Source organism: Mirounga angustirostris, unplaced genomic scaffold (assembly GCF_029215605.1).
Source record: "Mirounga angustirostris isolate CCGP_5_RB_7025 unplaced genomic scaffold, mMirAng1.0.hap1 SCAF_10, whole genome shotgun sequence".
Classification (NCBI taxonomy): Eukaryota; Metazoa; Chordata; class Mammalia; order Carnivora; family Phocidae; genus Mirounga; species Mirounga angustirostris.
This window is the reverse complement of record NW_026991718.1, coordinates 31,024,156-31,048,089: the sequence shown is the minus strand read 5'-3', so window position 1 is coordinate 31,048,089 and position 23,934 is coordinate 31,024,156. Positions and strand designations below refer to the sequence as shown.

Below are 23,934 nucleotides of genomic sequence, written 5' to 3'. Positions count from 1 at the left end.
TAGCATGTGTCAGTATTTTACTCCTTTTTATGGCTGAAAATATTCCTTTATATGGATATACCACATTTTGTTTATTCATTCATCAGTTGATGGACATTTGGGTTGTTTCCAATATTGAGCTGTTATGAATAATTCCCATACAGGTCGATTTATTTGGGGGACATAGTTAGGAATTGCTGGGTCATACGGTAACTGTATGTCTAACTTTTTGAAAAACTGTTCCATAGCGGCTGTACCATTTTATATTCCCACCAGAAATGTTGGCAGTTTCCAATTTCTCCCTGTCATTGCCAATCTTTGTTATTGTCTGTCTTTTTTAATATAGCCATCTGAGTGATTGTGAAGTGCTATCTTATTGTGGGTTTAATTTGCATTTTCCTAAAGAGTAATGATTTCATTTGCTTATTAGACATTTGTATATCTTCTTTGAAGACATGTCTATTCAAATCCTTTGTCTATTTTTTAATTGGGTTGTATTTTTATTTATATGTATTTACATATGAGTTCTTTATATACTCTGGAATGTAAATCTGTATCAGATATATGATTGGTAAATATTTTCTCCCATTCTGTGGATTCTTTTCATTTCCTTGATAGTTCCCTTTAACACACAGATATACTTTTTAAAGATGATAAAACTCAGGCACAGGATTGGAAGTTGACTCTGCCAAGATTTAGAAAGTTCTGCTGTGTTTATTAAAATGAATCACATAATTTAATTTTTTAAAAAGATTTATTTGAGAGAGAGAGAGAAAGTGCATGCATGAGAGCAAGGAGGGAGGCAAAGGGAGAGGGAGAGAGAATCTTAAGCAGGCTCCACACACAGAGCGGAGCCTGATGCTAGGCTCGATCTGATGACCCTGAGGTCATGACCTAAGCCAAAATCAAGAGTTGGACACTCAACCGACTGAGCCACCCAGGCACCCCACATAATTTATTTTAAACTAATTATAAGATGATGAATATAAAGTTCAAAAAGATGTTGAGAGATGGTTTTATTGGCTAAATTATGATATAGAGGTAGTATATGAAAGTATTTCAGATGACTAAGTTTTCCTTATGCCTAAAAGTTTCAGTTACCACATTAAAACTTTAATGCAGAATATACTACATGTGGAGCTTTAGTCTCAGGCCTGGAGCAGCAGTGAAATGAAAGTTACCACACCATTCTAGTCCTTGGGTATCAGTATATTGTCCTTCACCTTCCACCCTGCAATAGTGAAAAATAAATTTGTTCATTAACCAAGACCAAGAATTTAGAGTCCAGGTATAAGATTGTCTAGCATATTATACTCTATGCCTGAAGAATTATATCTTTCCACTTTCAAACTTTGATTTAAAATTCAGCATCCTAAAAATAAAATAAAATAAAATGAAATAAAATAAAATAAAGTAAAATGAAATTCAGCATCCTGCTTTCATATCCTACCAAAACCATTACTATTCCAAACAAACATTGTTATTATACAAATTCTGGTATCCAAGACTTTAGGATCACATACACTCAGTTTACACAAAACCAAAACAGTTAAAAAATGAAAAGTTCATATTAGTTCATTCATTTATTCAACAAATATTTATTGACCATCAACTATGTGTGAGGTGCTATGCTTTATGTGGGGTTTTCTTAGACTCTTGGGAGTAGTGAAAATGTACTTCACATAAACAAACAGACTTATGCCAGGGGTTAAATTTTTTCCCTTCATTAACATCAGTGGAAAAAGTTTGCGTTATCAGCACAGACTTGGGAGTCAAAAAAGGTGAACACTTTTCTGCCCTCCTCAAAATGTATTTATATCAACCACTTCATAACAATTAGGTTGTACCTTCAATTCTGGAAATAAAGGGATATTTGTAAATGAACACGAACCTCTGGATTATATGGCATGGTATTCAGTGTGAAGATTAAGCTTTTTTGTAAAAGTGTGCTTTTATTTCATTTTACTTTTATTTTTCCTTCAAGCATAAGCCCAGAAAGGACAACGGTGAGTACATTTCTACAATTCGAAAACTAACTAATTTTGCTTACACTTTAAAAATTAGCTTAGTAAAAATACATACATATATCAGGTCAAAATCCAATAAACAAATTTGAAATTATCCCCCAAGGCTGCTTTTTTAAAAAATTTATCAGGATAGGGGTGCCTGGGTGGCTCAGTTGGTTAAGCATCCAACTCTTGATTTCGGCTCAGGTCATGGCCTCAAGGATGTAAGATTGAGCCTGGCATCGGGCTCCATGCTGGGTGTGGAATCTGCTTAAGATTCTCCCTCTTCCTCTCCCTCTGCCCCTCCCTCCCTCTCTAAAATTAAGAAAAAACAAAGCTTATCAGGATATACTTCTTATATCCTGATATATATAATTTTTGGCCTAAATTTTCTCAATAATTGTGACAAGCTTTCCATTTCCAAGCTGATGACAAAAAGTTCTATAGCAATAGGAGAGATAAGAGGAAATAAATGAAAAGTCTAATAGGTTATCAACAAGAATATTTTCTTTTGGAGGCTCATGATGGTCTTAACCTCTGTTTATAACATTTCCCCCCCAAAATAACCCAACACTTTTTTTTTTTTTTTTTTAAACAGGGAGGAAGAGAGGTGGTGGGAGGAGCAGAGGGAGAGAAAGAATCTTAAGCAGACTCCACGCCCAGCTCAGAGCTCAATGCAGGGCTGGAACTCACGACCCTGAGATCATGACCTGAGCTGAAATCAAGAATCTGACGCTTAACCAACTGAGCCACCCAGGTGCCCCTAATCCAACAATTCTTAATAAATATACTATAAATATATTTTAATGAACTGTATTACAAAAGAATATTTAGCATTAACTAAATATAATATTTAAGCAAAAATGCCTGAAAAGAACCTTTTAGAACTACAATGACTTCTTATTTTAAGCCTACCTATTTTCACTGAAGTTTCCAGTATACTTTGCCCCATTTGGGAATGTATAAGTCCCCAATCCATGAAACATATTGTCCTTAAAGTGTCCTTCATACACTGCTCCCGAAAAATGCTCAAGCCTTCCAAAACCATTCATCTGTTTGTAACAAAGGAAATGACCTCAGTAACTAACATTCAGTTTCTGTATATATATGTCTATCATCCATTTAGTTATTATTTAATCTATCATTGTATCACCCTTTATTTCCACAAAAATAAGACAACATTTACCATTGATCATTGTCCTTCAAATGCATCTCTCTCTGAAGCCCACCAAGTCAAATGTTCCTAATCTGGGGCATTTGAACATCTAGGGGGTCCATGATGATGATAATAGGATCCTTAAGACATCTTGAATATATCAAAAGTCTTAAAGGACAACCAATTTAGTTAGCCCAGGAAACAGTGCAAAGAAGTTGTTAGAAACAAAAATTTGTATTCAAGCACACCTGAGTCCACATCTGGTTTCATCACTCACTGGGCAAGAAACCTGAGCCTGATTTCCCTCATTTGTAAAACAGGAGCATTAATGGTACCTACCTCATGAGGTACTGTGAGGATTAGATGAGTAAATTATGTAATGCATTTAGCTTTACTCAGTGAATAGGAGATGAGAAAGATGGTAATAAAGATGACAGGGGGCCTGGCTGGCTTGGTCAGAGGAGCATGTGATTCTTGATCTCGGGAAGGGCGGGTGGTGAGTTTGAGCCCCATGTTGGGTGTAATGATTACTTAAACAAATAAAACTTAAAAAAAAAAAAAAAGATGACAAACCCTGTATGACTTTAATATCACTCCTATGTTCATATCAGTTATTTTTATTATATAGTCTACTCACTGTGTTTTTCATTAATGGTGAAATGCCAGGAATCATTTAAGCAATAGGCTTACTTATCCACTGTCAATATTACAACAACAATACCTTGTCATCTTTCCAGCTTCCTGTGTAGACAATCCCATTAGGAGTGGTATGAATACCTATTCCATTTCTCTCAAAGATTCCAGAAGATGTTCTTGTACAGTCACCATCTAAACAAGAGAGAAATATATTGTAATCCATTATGAATGGGAACCTTGTTAGACTAGGTAATAAAGTATTTATGTTCAGGACTAATCATAACTGTACCCCTATGGGTCTCTTTGGCTCCCTAGCATTGAAGCCAATGAGGCCAGAGATAAAGGAGCTCCATGCACTTAGAAGTCTTGTTTTGGTTTTTAAGTTTGTTTGTTTGTTTGTTTGTTTGTTTATTTATTTATTTATTTATTTATTTATTTAAGTAACCTCTACATCCATCATGGGGCTCGAACTCATGACCCTGAGATCAAGCATTGTATGCTCTTCTAACTGAACCAGACAAGCGCCCCTTAGAAGGTCAGGTAGCCATTAAAACACACTGGCCAGGAAGACTGACAGATCCCATACATAGGTTTCCAAGGCATACTGTCTAGACTTAACGTTAGAGTTTAAATTTAAAATCTGTCGGGATGCCTGGGTGGCTCAGTCGTTAAGCGTCTGCCTTCGGCTCTCAGGTCATGATCCCAGGTCCTGGGATCAAGCCCCACATCAGGCTCCCTGCTCCTTGGGAAGCCTGCTTCTCCCTCTCCCACTCCCCCTGCTTGTGTTCCCTCTCTCGCTGTGTCTCTCTCTGTCAAATAAATAAAATGTTTAAAAAAAAAATTTTAAATCTGTCCATCTATTAGTATTTCTATGTCATTTTATTTAATGGAGTTAATATCCCAATAGTTGTTTTACAAAATTTACAGTCTCGTTTTTTTACTCTTTTTTTTTTTTTTAAGATTTTATTTATTTATTTGACAGACAGAGACACAGTGAGAGAGGGAACACAAGCAGGGGGAGTGGGAGAGGGAGAAGCAGGCTTCCCAAGGAGCAGGGAGCCCGATGTGGGGCTCGATCCCAGGACCCTGGGACCATGACTTGAGCCGAAGGCAGATGCTTAACGACTGAGCCACCCAGGTGCCCCTCATTTTTTTTACTCTTAAGGTTTTTAATTTTTTTCTTTTTTCTTTTTTTAATTTTTTTTAAATTTTACAATGGCATTTTATTTTTTTAATTTAATTTTATTATGTTATGTTAGTCACCATACAATACATCATTAGTTTTTGATGTAGTGATCCACGATCCATTGTTTTCGTATAACACCCAGTGCTCCATGCAGTACGTGCCCTCCTTAATACCCATCACCGGGCTAACCAATCCCCCCTCCCCTCTAAAACCCTCAGTTTGTTTCTCAGAGTCCATAGTCTCTCATGGTTCATCCCTCCCTCCGATTTCCCCTCCTTCATTTTTCCCTTCCTTCTCCTAATGTCCCTCTATGCTATTCCTTATGTTCCACAAATAAGTGAAACCATATGATAATTGACTTTCTCTGCTTGACTTATTTCACTTAGCATAATCTCCTCCAGTCCCATCCATGTTGATGTAAAAGTTGGGTATTCATCCTTTCTGAATGCTGAGTAATATTCCATTGTATATATGGACCACATCTTCTTTATCCATTCATCTGTTGAAAGGCATCTCGGCTCTTTCCACCTCAACCACCCCTTAAGCTATTTAATTTTGGTCTAGATAGAAAAAGTAATTGAAATGTATGCTTACCATACTTGTCTCCATTTGGAAATATAAAGTTTATCTTATACACTTCAGCAGCTGTTATAAAAGATTTAAGAAAAGTCACATAAACTTAAATATTTTTATGTGCTTTAAGAGCTACCCAAACTGACTCACTTCATATGATCACAAGCATGATTACTTGGCATTTCCGTTGTCTAGTGTAGGGTCCTGGGGAAATGAATAACTTTGTCTAGATGATCTATTTTTATTTATTTATTATAATAGCTTTATAAATATATAATTCACATACCACAAAACTTACCCTTTGAAAGTATACAATCCAATGTGTTTTTTTAGCATATTAAGAGGTATGCAACTATCACCACAATCTAATTTTATAATGTTAGCAGTTAGTCTTCATTCCCCTAATTTCCATTCCCACCTCTTCTCTACGCCCAGCTCCACCTCACCCCAGGCCCAGCCCTAGCCCCTAGCAATCACTAATCTACTTTCTGTCTCTATAGATTTGCCTATTCTGGCCATTTCCTATAAATGGAGTCACACAGTATGTGGTCCTTTATGATTGGCTTCTTTTACTTAGCATAATGTTCTTAAGGTTCACCATATTGTAGCATGTAGCAGTACTTCATCCCTTTTTATAACCAAGTAATAGTCCACTGTACAGAAATAACAGTTTGTTTATCCATTCATCAATTGGTGGACAGCTGGGTTGTTTCCAGTTTGGGCTGTTATGAAGAATGTTGCTATGTACATTCATGTATAGGTTTTTGTGTGGATATATGTTTTTATTTCTCTTGGGTAGCCTATATGACCTATTGATGCCCTCACAGAGGTAAAGTGAAGTGAGGAACTGGCAGGAGGAGGGAATAGAAAATAAAGATAGTAAATGATAGTGGGGAGAGGTAGGGGTGAGGTTGTCTAAACAGAATGAGATTGGAATGGAGACCAGGTCAAAAGAAAGGACTGAGGGGAATCCATGCCTCAAAGCCCTGGGACATTTAGTGGACCAAATCATTAGAAATTATTTTTTTCAGGGGCGTCTGGGTGGCTCAGTCAATTAAGTGTCTGCCTTCGGCTCAGGTCACGGTCCCAGGGTCCTGGAATCAAGCCCCACATCAGGCTCTCTGCTCCACGGGAAGCCTGCTTCTCCCTCTCCCACTCCTCCTGCTTGTGTTCCCTCTCTCTCTCTGTCAAATAAATAAATAAAATCTTTAAAAAAAATTATATTTTTCCAATACCAAAGAAAACATATATAGGGAAGATAAGTAAATTCTAACTTCTGGGACTAAAGAGTCTACCAGAATGTTACTCAAAGTGTGGCTCGTGCCTCAGAATTACTTGGGATGCCTTCAAGTTCCTAAACTACTGACAGAATCTCTATGGGTGGGGCAAGAGAACTGACATTTTTTTTTTTTAAAGATTTTATTTATTTATTTGAGACAGAGAGAATGAGAGAGAGAGAGCACATGAGAGGGGGGAGGGTCAGAGGGAGAAGCAGACTCCCTGCCGAGCAGGGAGCCCGACGCGGGACTCGATCCAGGGACTCCAGGATCATGACCTGAGCCGAAGGCAGTCGCTCAACCAACTGAGCCACCCAGGCGCCCAAGAGAACTGACATTTTTACTTAAAAATTAAGTGCCAATCGAGAAAGACCAGAGGCTCATCCTCTTTGAGGAAACATAACACAATAGGTAGAAGACATTAAAATTCTGTAACATCCTCAGAAAGAAAGGGAGAGTATAGTATCCTTGAGACAGAAATAGGTGGTTATGAAAAAGAACCAATTCGCAATCTAGGAAATGAATAACATAATTGGGGTAATGACTGAATAGCATAATGAATACAACTGAAAAGTAAATTGGTGAACTGTAATACAAAGTTGCAAATTTTTCCCAGAAAAAGGCACAAAGAAAAAGACAAGTATCACTTGAGCAAATCCTTTCTTATCTCCCCTCACCCCCAGACTCGTCTAGGAGTCTCCACAGCACCCTGGGCCGATCCCTACTGCAGTACTTAGAACCCTGTTACAATAATGTGTTTGTTCTGGAATCCCCAATCACAATACCCAGCTCATCTAGGTCAAGGATCAGGGATTAGTCAAATCTTTTTTTCTCACTCTAGTGTCCAGCATAGTAGTACTTAGTGGTAGGTAGGAACTGAATGTCTAGTGAATAAATGGCACTTGGGAAGCAATCTTTAAATGCTTTTTTTTTTTTTAAAGATTTTATTTATTTATTTGACAGAGAGAGACACAGCAAGAGAGGGAACACAAGCAGGGGGAGTGGGAGAGGCAGAAGCAGGCTTCCCGCTGAGCAGGGAGCCCGATGTGGGGCTCGATCCCAGGACCCGGGGATCACGACCTGAGCCGAAGGCAGACGCTTAACGACTGAGCCACCCAGGCGCCCCAGTCTTTAAATGCTTATTAAGCAGGGTACCTAAGTTGATCATACAGAAAAACCAAACGGTTTTCAACCATTGGAAACTTTGTAATGTTAGAGCGAGAGGGAATGTAAGAGATGGAGACCATCTGGCACCATAGAGGAAAAATCTGGAGAGGATGGCATTTGCCTAAGATGTCACAACAGCGAGTCTACGGCCGAAACAGAGCTGGAATCCAGGTGTTCTGATTCCCAGGACGGGGCGGGGGGGGGGGGGGTGTCTCCGTGTCCCCACGCCATCCCCAGTGTAGACGATCAGGAAGTAAGTCACAGCCACACAGGAGCTACCAGTGTCCACGCTCTGGCTTAATGCGAGTTCTACTTAGAGGTGAACTTCCCGGCTCGGGGCATTGGGAGGAGGGGCACTCACTCGACAGAGGTGTGTTGCAGATATTTTCTTGACTCTGCGGTTCCTCCTGGGCCGCCAGCTCTATGGCGTTGAGGGAAAGAAGCGCTAACTCCGCGCAGAGCGCGACTCGGTTGCCGGGGCGACGAGGCACCTCTCACCCGGAAGCGAACAGGCGAGGGCCCGAAGCTGAGCCAATCGGAAGGGAGGAGGTTGTGCTGCTGCAGCAGGGCCGCGGCGGCGCCGCTCTAGGTGAGATCGCGGTGGGTGGCGAAGCCCTGGCGGGACCCCTCAGCCTGGGCCCTCCCTCCTGACAGCCGCCCCGGGAGGCCGCGCTTCGAACCCGCCACGGCCTCCCCTTCCGCGGACAAGGGATGTGTGCCTGTGTGCGTGGTCTGCGCGCCGCCCTGGTTGTCGGTGTGCGGACCCTGCTACCGCCTCCCCCTCCGGGGATGGTCAGAGTCTGAGGGGCATCCGGCCGGGTGGGATCCGGGCAGGCTGGCTGGGGCCTGGGAGTGTGGACCAGCAGGATCCCGGTTGTCCGCACCCAGGCTGGAGGCGAGGGAGCTGAATTCACCTTGGAGAGGGGTAAAGGATTACATTGGAGAGGCTCGGGTTTCCTTTCCTGTCTCTTGTCACCGTCTCGAACTGAGTGTATGCTGGAAGAAAGGTACCAGGTGTAGGTATCTGCGTGGAGCTGGATATATGGGGTCAGTCAGAGGTTTGCCTGGGAAGGGAGTGGTGTGTGATCAGTTTTCAGTGGCCTGTTTGGTGATTCTGTTCCTGGGGGTCTGTTCTGCGTGTGAAACAAAGGATCCTCTTTGAGCCAAACTTAGGTCCCTGTGTCCACGGTGAAGAAAAATAGTTGGAATCTTCCCAGGCTAAATGGAATAGAATGCTGAAATTTAATACATGTAGATTATACAACCTAATTCCCATTCCCTTGAAAACATCTGGGCTGGATTGTATTGGATACAGCCAGCAAGCCTTCCTTCAACATTTTGAGAGCAGATCTCAGATCAGGTTGTAAAGGTGAGATTTTCTGGGTTGGTGTGAGACAAATTGTTGATCATTATTTAGGCAAGCTTAGCTGGGGCGCAGTCTGGTTGGCTAGCCACTCTAAAAATCAAAGCACATTATCTTCTTGCTTTTTTCCTAATGTATTTTACTTACACAAACTTCCCTGGACTGGGTGTTTTTTGAGCTGAAGCTCTGATCTTTCTGTCTGATTGGTATATCTTTTCCCTTTGTCTGAATTCTAGAAGTAATAGATAATTATTGATGCACAACTTTACAGAATTCAGTTGTCTGATTGTTTTGGTCTTCTGTTAAGCTTTAAATGACCCTACATTTTTGTGAGTATGTGTGTAAGTACCACTGTTTTTACAGAAGAATCTGAGATAGTTGGGCTTCTCACGATATTCTTATCTAAGAGATCTGGAGTCAGGAAACTTGCAATGAAGGGATTTGAAATTTGGATTTGAAAAGTATATTAATCATTTCTTATTTTCCATATTTTATTATATTTTGACACATTGGGGGCCTACCTGGCCAGGAAGAAACTGCCCTTCCTAGAGATAGCTAATTCACCTTGACCTGTGAACATACCTTTCATATGCAGACCAACCCCCAACCACCTACCTCCTTCATCTAATTTTTGCACCAAGCCAATTCCTCCCTCCCCCTAAATCAACCCAGGGCCAGGTCACAGGCAACTAGGCACAGCCCCTATGCCCCAAAGCCTGCTGGAATTATTTTAACTGGCCAATCCTAAACTGTTTACTCGGCCCTGCCTTTCCTGCGGAAACACTAAGAAAGGCTGTGGCTTCTGCCTTCCCCTGGCTCCTTTGTGCCTCCTGACTGACTCTGGTACCTCCTCCTGGGGCCTGGCCCGGCGTGGCATGATGTACCTCTCTCCTTTCTGGCCAAACGGTGAATAACAGTAAACTTTTCTTTCGGTGGCATTGACCTCTCCTTGTTGTCACTTTTATAAATTAAGACCCAGGCACAAATCAAAGGGGGTCTTGTTTATCATTAAACTTTGAATTGAAGATGTAAGGTACGTATGTGGTTGAGGAGGAAGAGATACAGTAGAAAGAATTTTGGCTTTGGTGTCAAACAGATTGTTTGAAACCCTGGCTCCAGACTTTGCTTCTATACATTCGGTGGCATTAGACAAGTCATATAATTTATCTGTGCTCTAGTCTCCTCTATAAAATGTAGAAAATAATCTTTACTGTACTAGATTTTTAGACGGTTAAATGAAATAATCTTACCTTTCCCCTTAATGCAGACTTGTATATTCAACTACTTTCAGTATGTCTCCACGTGAGTATCTTGTTGGCATCTCAAATGTAACAGATCCAGTCTGAACTTGTGACACCCTTCCCCCGGTTTTTTCCTCCCCAATATTCCAGTTCTGAGCACATGACACCACTATTTACCCAGTTAACCTAGGCCAAAAAATCTTACAATAATTGTAGACATTTCTTTCTGATACTTTTCATCTAATTCATCTACATTTAAAATACATTCAGAATCTGTGACCACTTTTCAACTCTGCTGCTCCCACCCTAGTCCCGCCCACTGTATTTTCTCTGTATTTGTTCTGCCTGAACAACTGCAGTAATTTCCTAGTTGACCTCCTGGCTTCTCCTCACCCCCCTGCAGTCTCTTTATTCTTCACGAAGCAGCTAGCATAATTGTTTTAAAACATGAGTCAGTCCTAGCCATCTTTTGCATCAGCTCTTTAGTGACTTCCTATCATATTTAGAATTTTTAAAAAAATTTTCCAAAAAAAATTTTTTTCCAAATCACTCTTAGCTAAACAGATTAAATTCTAGCTTTTTAAAAATCTAAAGCTACATAAAACCCAAAGCAATCTATTTTTCTATCTGAGATCAAAACAAGTTTCTTTTTTCCTATCTAAACATAATTCTTGGCATTGAGGTAAATCTGAATTCACATGATATACTCTGTCAAACTTTTCCAAAATACTTTAAGCCCTGCTTTGGAGAGAAATTCTCATGTTACACATACATATTTACATATTTTTTTTCAAAGACTAATGACACATTTATGAGGTTAATAGGCATGTGATGGGACTATGATACTACTAATAATATGAAAACAAAAAGCAGTTCATTTATACAAAGTGTTCCTGTATGATGCAGTATGAAATGGGATCACAGAATCTATGTACAAACATGAATCACCAAAAGAAACTAAGCTCACTTTAAGAAAATTCATTCTGTTGTTTGGAGTGGAGGTGGCCAAGTTGTGATGTATAACAAAAATATTGTGTATAAAATCTTCAAAGTCAAGCATTAGCCTAAAGTGGCAATAACTGCAACTTAAACACTAAACCCAACCAGATCTTTACTGTGGCAATGCAATGTTAGCTTTGTGGCCTGCAGGATTTACTGAGGTAACAGCCTCTTCTCTCTTGCCTCTCCTCCCAGTGCTCCCCCCGTCTCCAGCTTTTTCTTGGCCTTCTCTGCTCTCTGACCTCATCCCCTCTCCTCAGTACGGACCCATCAGACTTCTTACTGTTTGTCCAGCTCAGTGCATTGAAGATGTTCTGGACCTGGCACCTTCCCCTCAGAATATTCTTTTCACAAATATTTCATGGCTCATTCTCTCAGTTTGTTCAGGTGTCTGCTCAAACATGATCTCAGAGAGGCCTTACTTGACCACTCTCTTTAAAATAACAGTCTTAGGATTTTTCTTTTTCTGTATAGCATTTAACTGATATTATCTATTTATTTGTTTATTTGTGTCTTACCCTTTGGAAGGTAAGCTTCATGAGGAATTTTGTCTTCTTTGCTGTTATATCAATTGTTGGTTCATGTATTTTGGTGCTCTGTTATTAGGTGCATATATATTTATCATTGTTATATCTTCCTGCTAGATCGACCCCTTTATCATTATGAAATGTCCTTCTTTATTTCTAGTAACATTTTTTTTTTTTTTTTGCTTTAAAGTCTATTTTGTCTGATACTGGCACAGTCACTCCAGCTTTCTTGTGGTTGCCGTTTGCATAATTTATCTTTTACCATCTGTTTACTTTTCATTTATTTGTTTCTTTGAATTTAAAGTGATAAGTAGCATATAGCTATATATAGATATATATAGATATAGCATATAGCTATAGCATATATCATTTTTTTAATTGAGGTATAATTGACATATAACATTATATTAGTTTCAGGTATATAACATAATGATTTATCATTTGTATATATTGTGAAATGAGCACCACAGTAAGTCTAGTAGTTAGCATCTACCACCATACATAGTTACAAATTTTTTTTTTCTTGTGATGAGGACTTTTAATATTTACTCACTTAGCAACTTTCAAGCATGCAATGGAGTATTTATTATAGTCACCATGCTGTACATTATATCTCCATAACTTATTTATTTTATAACTGGAAGTTTGTACCTTTTGACCCCCTCTACCCATTTTACCCACCCTCTACCTACCACCTCTGGCGACCACCAGTCTGTTCTTTTTATCTGTGAGCTTGGTTGTTTTTGTTTTTAAATTCCACACATGCATGAGATTGTATGTATTTGTGTTTCTCTGACTAATTTCACTTAGCAAAATGCCCTTAGTGTCCGTCCTTGTTGTTGTAGATAACAATAGTTCATTCTCCTTTATGGCTGAATAGTATTCCATTGTTTATATCCATATGTATATCTTTTTGAATTAGTGTTTTCATTTTCTTTGGATAAACACCCAGAAGTGGAATTATTGAATTGTATGGTAGTTCTATTTTGAATTTTTTGAAGAACCTCCATACTGTTTTCCATAGTGGCTATGCCAATTTACATTCCTACCAACAGTGCACAAGAGTTCCTTTTTCTCCACGTCCTTGCCAACACTCATTATTTCTTGTCTTTTTGATAATAGCCATTCTCACAGGTGTGAGGTGATATTTCATTGTGGTTTTGGTTTGTATTTCCCTGATAATTAGTGATGTTGAGCATCTTTTCCTGTACCTGTCGGCCATCTGTATGTTCTCTTTGGAAAAATGTCTATTCAGATCCTCTGCCAGTTTTTAAATTGAATTGTTTGCGGTTTTTTGCTGTTGAGTTGTATGAGCTCTTTATATATTTTAGATATTAATCTCTTATCAGATACATGATTTGCAAATATTTTCTCCCATTCAATAGGTTGCCTTTTCATTTTGTTGATGTTTTCCTTTGCTTGCAGAAACTTTTTAGTTTACCCACTTTTTTATTTTTGCTTTTGTTGCCTTTGATTTTGGAGTCAGGTTCAAAAAATCCTCACCAACACTGATGTCAAAGAGTTTACTGCCTATGTTTTCTTCTAGGAGTTGTATGGCTTCAAGTCTTACATTCAAGTCTATAATCCATTTAGAGTTCATTTTTGTGTGTGGTGTAAGATAATAATCTAATTTCATTCTTTTGCATGTGGCTGTCCAGTTTTCCCAACACGATTTACTGAAGAGACTTCTTTCCTCACTGTATATTCTTGGCTCCTTTTGTTGTGAATTAATTGACCATATATATGTGGGTTTGTTTCTGGGGTCTCTATTCTGTTCCATTCATCTGTGTGTCTGTTTTTATGCCAATACTATACTGTTTTATTACCACAGCTTTGTAATATAGTTTGAAGTCAGGGATTGTTATGCCTCCAGCTTTGTTCTTCTTTCTCAAGGTTGCTTTGGTTATTCAGGGTCTTTTGGCTCCATGCAAATTTTAGGATTATTTGTTCTGTTTCTGTGAAAAATGCCATTGGAATTTTGGTAAAGGTTACATTGAATTTGGAGATTACTTTGGGTAGTATGGACTTTCTAATAATATCAATTCTTCCAATCCATGAGCACAGACTATCTTTCCATTTATATGTGTCTTCTTCCGTTTCTTTCATCAATGTCTTATAGTTTTCAGTGCACAGTTCTTTCACCTCCTTGGTTAAATTTATTCCTAGGTATTTTATTCTTTTAATGTAGCTTATTACTTCTTGAGTTACAACTATTTTCTCTTATTATAGGAATATATTAAGTCTAAGAAACTATCTTAAATCTAGCTTTGGGGATGCCTGGGTGGCTCAGTCAGTTAAGCATCTGCCTTCTGCTCGGGTCATGATCCAGAGTCATGCATCGGGCTCTTTGTTCAGCGGGGATCCTGCTTCTCCCTCTGCGTCTGCCCCTCCCTCTGTTTGTGCTCTCTCTGTCTCTGACAAATAAATAAAATCTTAAAAATAAATAAATAAATAAAAATAAATATCTAGCTTTGGCTATATTTTATAATTTTAATGTATAATTTTCATTTTTACTTTCTTTTTGGTCTATAAATTCTGTTTTGCTTTATATATTTAGGTGTTCTGATGTTGGGTGCATAAATTTTACAATTGTTAGATCCTCTTGATGAATTAATCCCCTTATCGTTATATAATGACCATCTTTGTCCGTTGTTAGTTTTTGCCTTAAAGTCTATTTTGCCAAATAAAAGTATAGTTGCCCCAGCTTTCTTTTGGTTTCCATTTGCATGGAATAGCTTTTTCCATCCCTTCACTTTCATTCGATGTCCTTAAAGCCAAAAAGCACTTCTGTTGTAGGCAGCATATAGTTGGGTCTTATTTTTTTATCTATTCAGCCATTTTGTGTCTTTTGATTGGAGAAGTTAATCTATTTACATTTAAAGTAATTATTAATAGGTAAGGGCTTAATACTGACATTTTGTTAATTGTTTCTTAGGTGTTTTATAGATCTTTTGCTCCTTTCTTCCTCTCTTGCTGTCTTTGTGATTTGATGATTTTCTGTCGTGGTATGCTTTGATTCCTTTCTCTTTTGTATATGTACTGTCGATTTTTGCTTTGTAGTTTCCATGAGGCTTACATAAAACATCATATAGTTATAACATTCTATTTTAAGCTGGTTAACAACTCAACTTCATTTGCACACAAAAGGTCTATACTTTCACTCTACCCAGGCAAAATCTCTGAGCCAGGTCTGTGTCTCTGAAAGTGTATATGTAAATTAAAATTTTGTTTATCAAATCACATATTAAATACATGGAAAACATTTCTTTTTCAACTAGTTTTTTAAACCCTATACCAAATCTATCCAAATCAGGATGTAGGACTCGGGCTTAAGCATGTGTGTTTTGAAACTTCTCCGTGTATTTCTGATGCTCATCCCTGGTTAAGAAATCTGTCAGAGGGGCACCTGGGTGGCTCAATAGTTAAGCGTCTGCCTTCGGCTCAGGTCATGATCCCGGGGTCCTGGGATCGAGCCCCGCATTGGGCTCCTTGCTCCGTGGGAAGCCTGCTTCTCTCCTACTCCCCCTGCTTGTGTTCCCTCTCTCGCTGTGTCTCTCTCTGTCAAATAAATAAATAAAATCTTTAAAAAACAAAAAAAAGAAAGAAATCTGTGTCAGAGAGACTCACTAAATATTAATCCTCAGAGGGATGTGCTTGTAAAACTTTTGTCAAAACAATTTATCTCTGCTTCCCCTAGACTGACCCTTTTAAAACATGTGCCCGTCCTTATTTCTTTGTAATGGGCTATCTCCATAACTGTGACAAAGGATTGTCGTACTTGTCTGGTTTTATGATGTCTGTATTAGTTTTTCTCTTGCAGGTGAAAATGAGTTCCTCGGTAAGAAGAAAAGGCAAGCCGGGCAAAGGAGGTGGAAAAGGGTCTTCTAGAGGAGGAAGGGAAGGCAGGAGTCACGCGAGCAGATCTCACGGGGGCGGTGGTGGTGGTGCCGGCAACAGGAAAGCCTCGAGCAGAATGTGGGATGATGGCAATGACTTTTGCATCTTCAGCGAATCGAGGCGCTCATCCAGGTCATTATGCTTTTGTAATGTGTAAATGCAGAAAAGGTATCAATTCCTAATCTGTGGGACAGCAGAGAGCTAAGAGGAAGAGGGGGGAAATGCCGAGTAATTCCAGTCAAGTGAATCGTTCCTCTTATTTTAAAACCTTGCAGTCTCCCACTTTGTAACCTTTTCTAGAGGCATGTTGGCAAATAACGGCTTTTTTTTGCAAGGTCGGAATCTGAAGTTAACTTCAACTTACATGACACTGTGAATTGAATATAATACTGTTGCTGTAACTCCTGTTACCAGGAAAGTAAATCTTGGAAATGGCGAAAGTGATGAAAATTATTTTAAGAGTTTCTTACACATTGTAGTTTGAAAGTCCCAAAATGCTACTTGACTGTACTTGCTGTCTGTTTAGTTGATGGATTAATTATCTCTTTTCCAGACATCTCAGCCAAATCTTCACTGGTGCTTCCTGTGATGACCCGTGACAGAGTCATAGCCAGGCTTCTTTCGTACTCAACTTTTAAATAATGAGTAGATTCTGATAACTCTAATGAATATTTAGTGAAAGTAAAGATTTTACTGCTGCATGTTGTGCAGTATAGATAGAGAATTCTCGTCTCTCAAGTGGCACTGCAAGCTGTCTACTGGAATTTTTAGAGATGGAAAGATTTCTTTAAAGCTACACATACACACACACTCACTCTCTCTCTTTTGTGGGAATAACTCCCAACTAAATATTAGTTAGAAAGGAATATAGGTGAATGCTGGAGTTTAACTGCATCAAACATGCTTTTAACTTAAATGAATACATCTGTATGCACTCAGGAAAAGAAAAAGAAAAACAGATAGCATTTAAGTGGTTTAAACTTGCCACTAAATGAACTGAGCCCCACAGTGGGCAAGAAACGGAAGAAGAATTACAATTCCCTCGGTCAGTCTTAGTTTCCAAGTGCTTTTTGTCGTTGAAGCCACTTGATGTACTGAGTATGTGATTTTAGGGCTTAAATATATATTTTTTATACATAGTCCCTAACATAACCAAATACTTGATCTGATATTCAGCCAGAGAATCTACAATTTCTTTTGTTCTAGAAGAAAAATAGTCATTTCAGACATATTGAGAGCTAATATGTCAATCTCAAACTTGACACCTTTTTTAAAAGGAATCTAGGAATCTTCCAGGGTAATTTTAAGCTCTATTTTCACTTTACCTGCTGACTTAAGAACCTAACTTCTGAGTTAGATGCAGTCCCTTCTTTTTGAAAACGTAGACATTATAACTGGAGGTTCTTACCGTCTTTGGCATTCATTCATACAGCAAGTATGTCCTGAGCACCTACTAGGCACCAGGTATTTTTTAGGGACTAGAATTACAACAATGAATAAAATATTGTTCTTGTCTTCATAGAAGCAAGTTTGAGGTATAAAGACCTTAAACAATATCTAATATGTCAGGTAGAAAGTGCCCTGGAAAAAAATAAAAGAGGTAGAAAATGCCAAAGTAAACTGCTGTTATTTTTAAATAGTTGCTATTTATGTAGAGTGATCAGAGAAGGCTTCTAATAGCATGTCCTTTAAGCAGGGACAAGAAGGAAATGAAGGAGAGAGCTATGAAGCTACCTGAGGGAAGAACATTCAAGGCAGAAGAAACACCACGTACAAAGCCCCTCAGCCAGGAGTGTGCTTAGAAGGTTTAAGAAGTGGCAGGGAAGCATGTGGCTGGAGTGGATGGGTAAGAAGGAGAGTAACAGGCAGTTAGATCCAAGAGGCTAACACTGTGTAGGACTTGATTGGCCTTTATAAGGATTTTGGCTTTTGCTTTGAGAAAGATAGGAAGCCATTGCCGGCTTTGAGGCAAAGGTGTGTGACGTCATTCCCTCCGGCCAGAGGTGCTACTATTCAACATACGCCTTTATGTGAATTAGAAAACGGTGTCCCTTTAGGCAGTTATAGCCCCAGAGTATATGTGTGGTCTGCGCAACTATACTCAGTAGCCCTAACTCCGTATTCTGTGTGGAAAATAGACTCCAGGGGAGGCAGAGTTGGAAGCAGGAAGACTAGTTAGGAGATACTCTCCAAGTGGAAGTGTCACAGACAAGGTACTTCTAAGTCTGCAGTTCAAGGAAAAGATCTAAGCTAGAGAAGTTAATGTGAGTCCTCTGAATGACTTCGATTTAAAACTGTGAGATTGGATGAGATAGACTACGTAGAGAAGAGGCTTTGAGCCCTGGGATACTCTAGGCTTTAGAGCTGAGAGAGATTAGGAGAATCTGACAGAGGGGAGAGAGGAGTTGCCAGTGGCGTAGGAGGAAAACTAGGAGAGTTTGGTTTCTGGAATCGGGAAATAAAGGTGCTCTAAAGGGGATTATCCAGTCAGATAGGATGGGATACATAAAGGGGATATTCAGTTGTAAAGGAGTGCTTATAGAGCTCAAGAGAGATGTGCACTGGCCTCTGGATTTGGCAATGCGGATAGCATAGGTAACTTCTTTTTTTTAGGTTGCACATCCATTGCCTCATATAATTACAGTTTATTTATTTTTGGTGTGAACTTTTTTCTTTATTCAAGTCTAATTAATATACAGTCTTATAGTAGTTTCAGTTGTACGGTATAATTACTCAACAATCCTATACATTACTCAGTGCTCATCAAGATCAGTGTACTCTTTCTTAATCTCCATCGCCTGTTTCACCCTTTCCCCTGGCACCCACCACCCTTCTGGCAACCACCAGTTTGTTCCGTGTATTTTAAGAGTCTGCTTTTCTGCTTGTCTCTTTTTTTTTCTCTTTGTTCATTTGTTTTTGTTTCTTAAATTTTACATATATGAGTGAACTTCTAAGAACTGTCTTACCAAATTCGAACATATAAAACATTATAGTAAACTGTGGTCGCTGTGTTGTACACTACATCTCCAGAACACACTCATCTTATTACTAAGTTTGTTCCCTTCGATTTCCTTTACCCATTTGCCCCAGCTCCCCTTCTGCCCTATAGGAGTGATCACTTCCCCTAAGTAGGCCTAGAAGATGCAACGTTTTCTTCATTCCCACAAAGATGCTGAATCTAGTTATGACCCTCAGACCACTGGAGAACACATGTGAAGGCCACCAGGAATTTCTTGAACCGATGGGATAGACTGGAAATTTTGATATCACGTTTATTCATTTGAATTCAGGATTATTGGAGACTTCTGTTTTATTGAGGACTGAGATTATGCAGGTTACCACGGTAAGATTAACTAAGAAAATTATCTTATACATGGAAAAGTTTACAATCCAGATGTCCCTCACGTGTTGTTTCCCAAGAGTCAGGTAATTTCAGTTTTTAATTGGTATCTCCCTTTTCTGTGAATCCCAAAGCCAGATCTCACACTGTTTCTGTAGGTGGCATGACAATTCTATGCCTAGAGGAAAATGAGCTGACAGGATCTCTTCTCTATGGCCCCCCCTTTTGGTCTTTTCTCACGTACAGTTTTACTCCAAGGCCTCAGCTGGTGAATGTCTGCACCTTAGCTTCAGTAACAATAATGTTCAAGACTCTTGATGGGTGGTAGAATGAGGCAGGATTTTCTTAGTGTAGTGTTTGATTTTTCTCCTTATAATTTTGGTTTTAGGCCTCACTGAGTTATATCTATAGCATAGGTAACCTTGACAAGAGCTGTTTGATATAGTTGGTGAGGAGAAGCCCTGATTGCAGTGTGTGTCAGAGAGAAAAGGAAAGAAAGTGGAGACAAAGACAATGATTTAGATAACCGTTTTGAGGAGTTTTACAATAAAGGGCAGAGGAGGGAGGAGAGATAAGGCAATAGCTTGAGGCGGTGTGCACTCGAGGGGAGAATTTGGTTTGGTTTGGTTTTTTAAGATGGTGACATTATATAAGATGTGTGTATGCTGATGGGAATGCTCCGAGGGGAATGAAGAACCGATGATGTAGCGGGAAAGAGAAGTGCTGGGATGATTTCCTTGAGGAGATTGAAGAGATTGGGATACAGTGTACAAATAGAGGGATTGACTTTAGGATCTAGTGTGGTTCTTCCTTAGTAACAGAAAGGAAGGCAAAGTAAAGGGGTATACAGATAAATGGTGGATGAGAAAGGAGTATGTAGAATCCCCCCCCTTTTTTTAGCTAATCACGAGGAAGCAATTAGACAACTCCAAGTTGTGAGAATTTCTACAAGCTGACTGGCCTGAGCTCTTCCAAAAAGACAATGTCAGGAAATAGGAGAGAGAACTGTTCGAAATTAAGGGAGTTTGAAAAAAAGAATAGCTAAATATCATTTTTAATTAGATAATCAAAAAAATCTGGGGCACCTGGGTGGCTTGGTCGGTTAAGTGTCTGCCTTTGGCTGAGGTCATGATCTCAGGGTCCTGGGATCAAGCCCAGCATCAGGCTTCCTGCTCAGCGGGGAGTCTGCTTCTCCCTCTCCCTCTGCTCCTTGCGCCCCCCCCACTTGTACTCTCTCTCTCTCTCAAATAAATAAATAAAATCTTAAGAAAAATCTATAGAGGACATGACTGAAGCAGTTGGGAACTTTGAATATGGATTATATATTAGATGATATTATATCAATATAAAATATGAGTGATAATAGTATTATGGTTATGTAAGAATCTCTCTCTGTTCTTAGAAAAGGCATGCTGAAATATTTAAGAGTGAATATGATCTCTGCATGATGTCTGCAGCATACTTTCAGACGGTTTAGCAATATATACATAAAATGGGGCAATATCATAGGCATATATGTGTGTAGAGAGAGAAGATGAGATGTGCATAAATGTGTCTGCGCATTAATGTATGGCAAATGTTAACAACTGGTGAATCTAGGTAAAAGATGTTTATTTCTATAGGTTTAAATTTTTTCAAAACAAAAAATTAGAGGTCTCTTTGCCTGGCTGGCTCAGTTGGTAGAGCAAACCACTCTTGATCTCGGAGTTATAAGTTTGAGCCCCACGTTAGGTGTAGAGATTACCCTTTTTTTTTTTTTTTAAGATTGATTGATTGATTGATTGATTGATTTGACAGAGAGAGGCACAGCGAGAGAGGGAACACAGCAGGGGGAGTGGGAGAGGGAGAGGCAGGCCTCCCGCCGAGCAGGGAGCCCTATGCGGGGCTCGATCCCAGGACCCTGGGATCATGACCTCAGCGAAGGCAGACACTTAACAACTGAGCCACCCAGGCGCCCCTAGAGATTACTTTTTAAAACAGTCCTAAAACTGACCCTCTAAAGTGTAGGTTCCATTTGTGTTTGTGTGTGTGTGTGTTCCATTATTGAGGAGCGCCTGGCTTGTTCAGTTGACAGAACACGTGACTCTTGATGTCAGGGTCATGAGTTCAAGCCCCACAGTGGGCCTGGAGCCTACTTTAAAAAAAAAGAAAAAAAGCTGTTAGAGGAAATGATAGACTTGGTGCAACATTTCTTTTCAGAAATTGTGACTAAGTGGCTAAAACCACAGTCGATTATATTTTCTCCTTTGCTACCCAGTGTTGCAAGTATACGTGTGTGGTTCTTTTCAAAGTCTCAGTTTTGTGGATTGAGATTTTAAACACAAAAAAGTTTCTTCCATTTCCCTAGATTTGTGAAAATTTATAATGAAACATGCCAGACGAAAAAAAGAAATTTAGTGAATAATGTTAAACTTTTGAATTTGTTTTTTTAAATATTAAAAAGAGTACCTAAAAAAATCTAAAATCCAACAATGAAAGATTAGTGAAATAAATTCCAGTGCATCTATATCTATACATAACCATTTAAAAACATGTTGTAGGAGAATATTTAATCTTAGAGAAATACCAGTTTTATTTTGATAAGGAAATAAAGCAAATTATAAAAGATTATATGTGCTGTATAATTTTATTTATAAATGTCTGTGAAAAGAATTGATGTGAATTAGGATGACTTCTGTTTTCTACATTTCTCCAGTGAACATGTATTTATTATTATTATTTTTGTAATCAGGAAATAATGATAACTTAGGTAAATATTTCAAAAGCAGGACCTAATATTCACAAGTAAAATGAGACCCTTCATTGTTTTCAGATTGGGTACCTAAAGTAGAATGAAATAACAGTTTGTGTGTAATGTATTTCTTTTGAAAGTCCTCTATTCCAGCAGGAGTCATCATAGCATTAGTTTTTCCAGAGGATTCTTGAGTTAGTGAAGCCAGATTTAATGATTAAGAATCTAATCAGGTGTTTTTACAGCAGTGGCAAGATAATGAAGTCTAGTCAGTACTATAGAAAACAGGGAATTCTTCACATTCATTGTTACCATTTGTAAGATACTTAACAGTCCAGTTCGTGTTGTCTGTATTTGGGGGCTGTGGGGAGAATGTCAAAGTGCTGGTCCCAAGTAAATCTGTCCTTTGCAGACCTAGCAACAGTAGCGTAAGAAAAGGAGAGGCACGCCCCAAATGGAAGCCTGAAGCCAAAGTGCCCCTTCAAACCCTGCACATGACTTCTGAGAACCAAGAGAAAGTGAAAGCTCTTCTCCGGGACCTCCAAGAACAAGATGCGGATGCTGGATCTGAGTAAATCATTTTATTTGAGTAAATTCGTATATTAAGGAAGGCAGTGGGAAGGTCCTGTGTGTCTTTGGGAGTACTTTTCAATACTGATCCCATTGTGACAATATAATTAGTTGAAAGTGACCTGAGAGAAATACAAGAATAACTATTCAACAGCAGTTTTAGAGTAAGTTTGTTTTGCAATATCTGCAAGCAGTACAGATTGGCTTTTTAGCTTCTTTTCCGAAGACAGCACTGAAACGGATTCAGTAATTGCTTTATTCACAGCCTTCCAAATAAAACCTTGGAGTGTACAGTAGCAGTATTGTTGTAGGAGTAAATATTGACTTGATGAGATGAAGTCTTAGGGGTACACTTTCTGATAACCATCTGCCTAAGAGAAACAACTTTTACTGTTCTGCTTTGTGATTTCAGTCAAAGAAGGCAATTCATTGCATTTGCCACAACTAATGGGTGGTCAATCATGAACAGCTCCATCTCCATCTTATCTACAAATCTCTTTATCTGCCTTAGATTTAGGAAAGGTGGTTATGCAGCAAAGCAAAAAATGAGGGATGGTTTTTATGAATGAGGAGAGAGGATAGCCAGGGCTTCTGTGGTTAAGAATATAGGCTCTGGGGTCAGACTGCCTTTGTTAAAATCTCCAGTTGCTCTTTACTGTATAACCTTTGGCAATTACTAATCTTCTCTAAGTTTTAGTTGATCATCTGAAAAATGGAGATTCCAGTAGTATCTGGTTAAGGGTTAGTGGGAAGACTTTTAAAGAGATAGAACATATAAAACACTTAACATAGTACCTGGCATGTAATAAATGCCGGATAAATATTAATTGCCAAGATATAAATGAATAGATCAATAGAAGTTTAAATTAGTAACTGAAGAATGGTTAGCATCCTATGTCCTCTGGCTCCTTGAACTAAATTCTTAGACTCTTGCTAAATTTTTCTTGGAAGTGCATGGAAATTAGTATCTAATATATGAAAATGTTACCTTTGTCAGAAGAGGCATTTCTGGGGAGGAGGAAGATGACGAGCCTGAGTGTGATGATGAGCAGTACTGGTCTGCTGGACGAGAAGCTTCCCTTGTTCCTGACTGTGACCCTTTGGAATATGCTGGCTCAGGCCCAGTGGAGCCTCATAGTCCAGAATTTACAGTCTCAACATTTGCAGTGCAGAAACTTTCCAGGTGATTGCTTCCAACATTTACGGGAGTTAGGGGAGATCATCCTGTAAACCCAACTACGCCTCCTTGAGTACTTTCCTCTTGTGTGGGTTGCAGCGGTGCGTGA

The 23,934-nt window shown here is 39.0% G+C and overlaps 2 protein-coding genes across 7 annotated transcripts in view; one reads left to right on the top strand and one right to left on the bottom strand.

Annotated features, from left to right (window-relative positions):
- Positions 1–980: 980 nt before the first annotated feature.
- On the bottom strand, positions 981–13,710 carry MORN2 (MORN repeat containing 2). The gene is made up of 6 exons (XM_064573516.1): positions 13,552–13,710; positions 8,342–8,471; positions 5,558–5,608; positions 3,863–3,969; positions 2,901–3,037; positions 981–1,210 (listed from the first exon to the last, which is right to left on the bottom strand). Exons 1-6 carry the CDS (start codon positions 13,708–13,710, stop codon positions 1,108–1,110), a joined length of 687 nt encoding a protein of 228 aa, XP_064429586.1. The 3' UTR covers positions 981–1,107.
- Positions 8,466–23,934, top strand: part of DHX57 (DExH-box helicase 57) — a 58,549-nt gene continuing 43,080 nt past the window's right edge. The window contains exons 1-4 of one of the 6 annotated variants that reach the window (XM_045884463.3): positions 8,466–8,569; positions 15,931–16,139; positions 22,491–22,649; positions 23,646–23,831. In XM_045884463.3, the coding sequence (XP_045740419.1) occupies positions 15,937–16,139; positions 22,491–22,649; positions 23,646–23,831 (548 nt within the window). In that variant the 5' untranslated portion in view covers positions 8,466–8,569; positions 15,931–15,936. Of the gene's footprint in view, positions 8,570–8,589; positions 8,997–12,609; positions 16,140–19,097; positions 19,351–22,490; positions 22,650–23,645; positions 23,832–23,934 lie in introns of those variants that run through there. The other 5 variants (XM_064572133.1, XM_064572132.1, XM_064572134.1 and 2 more) reach the window with 5 other exon arrangements.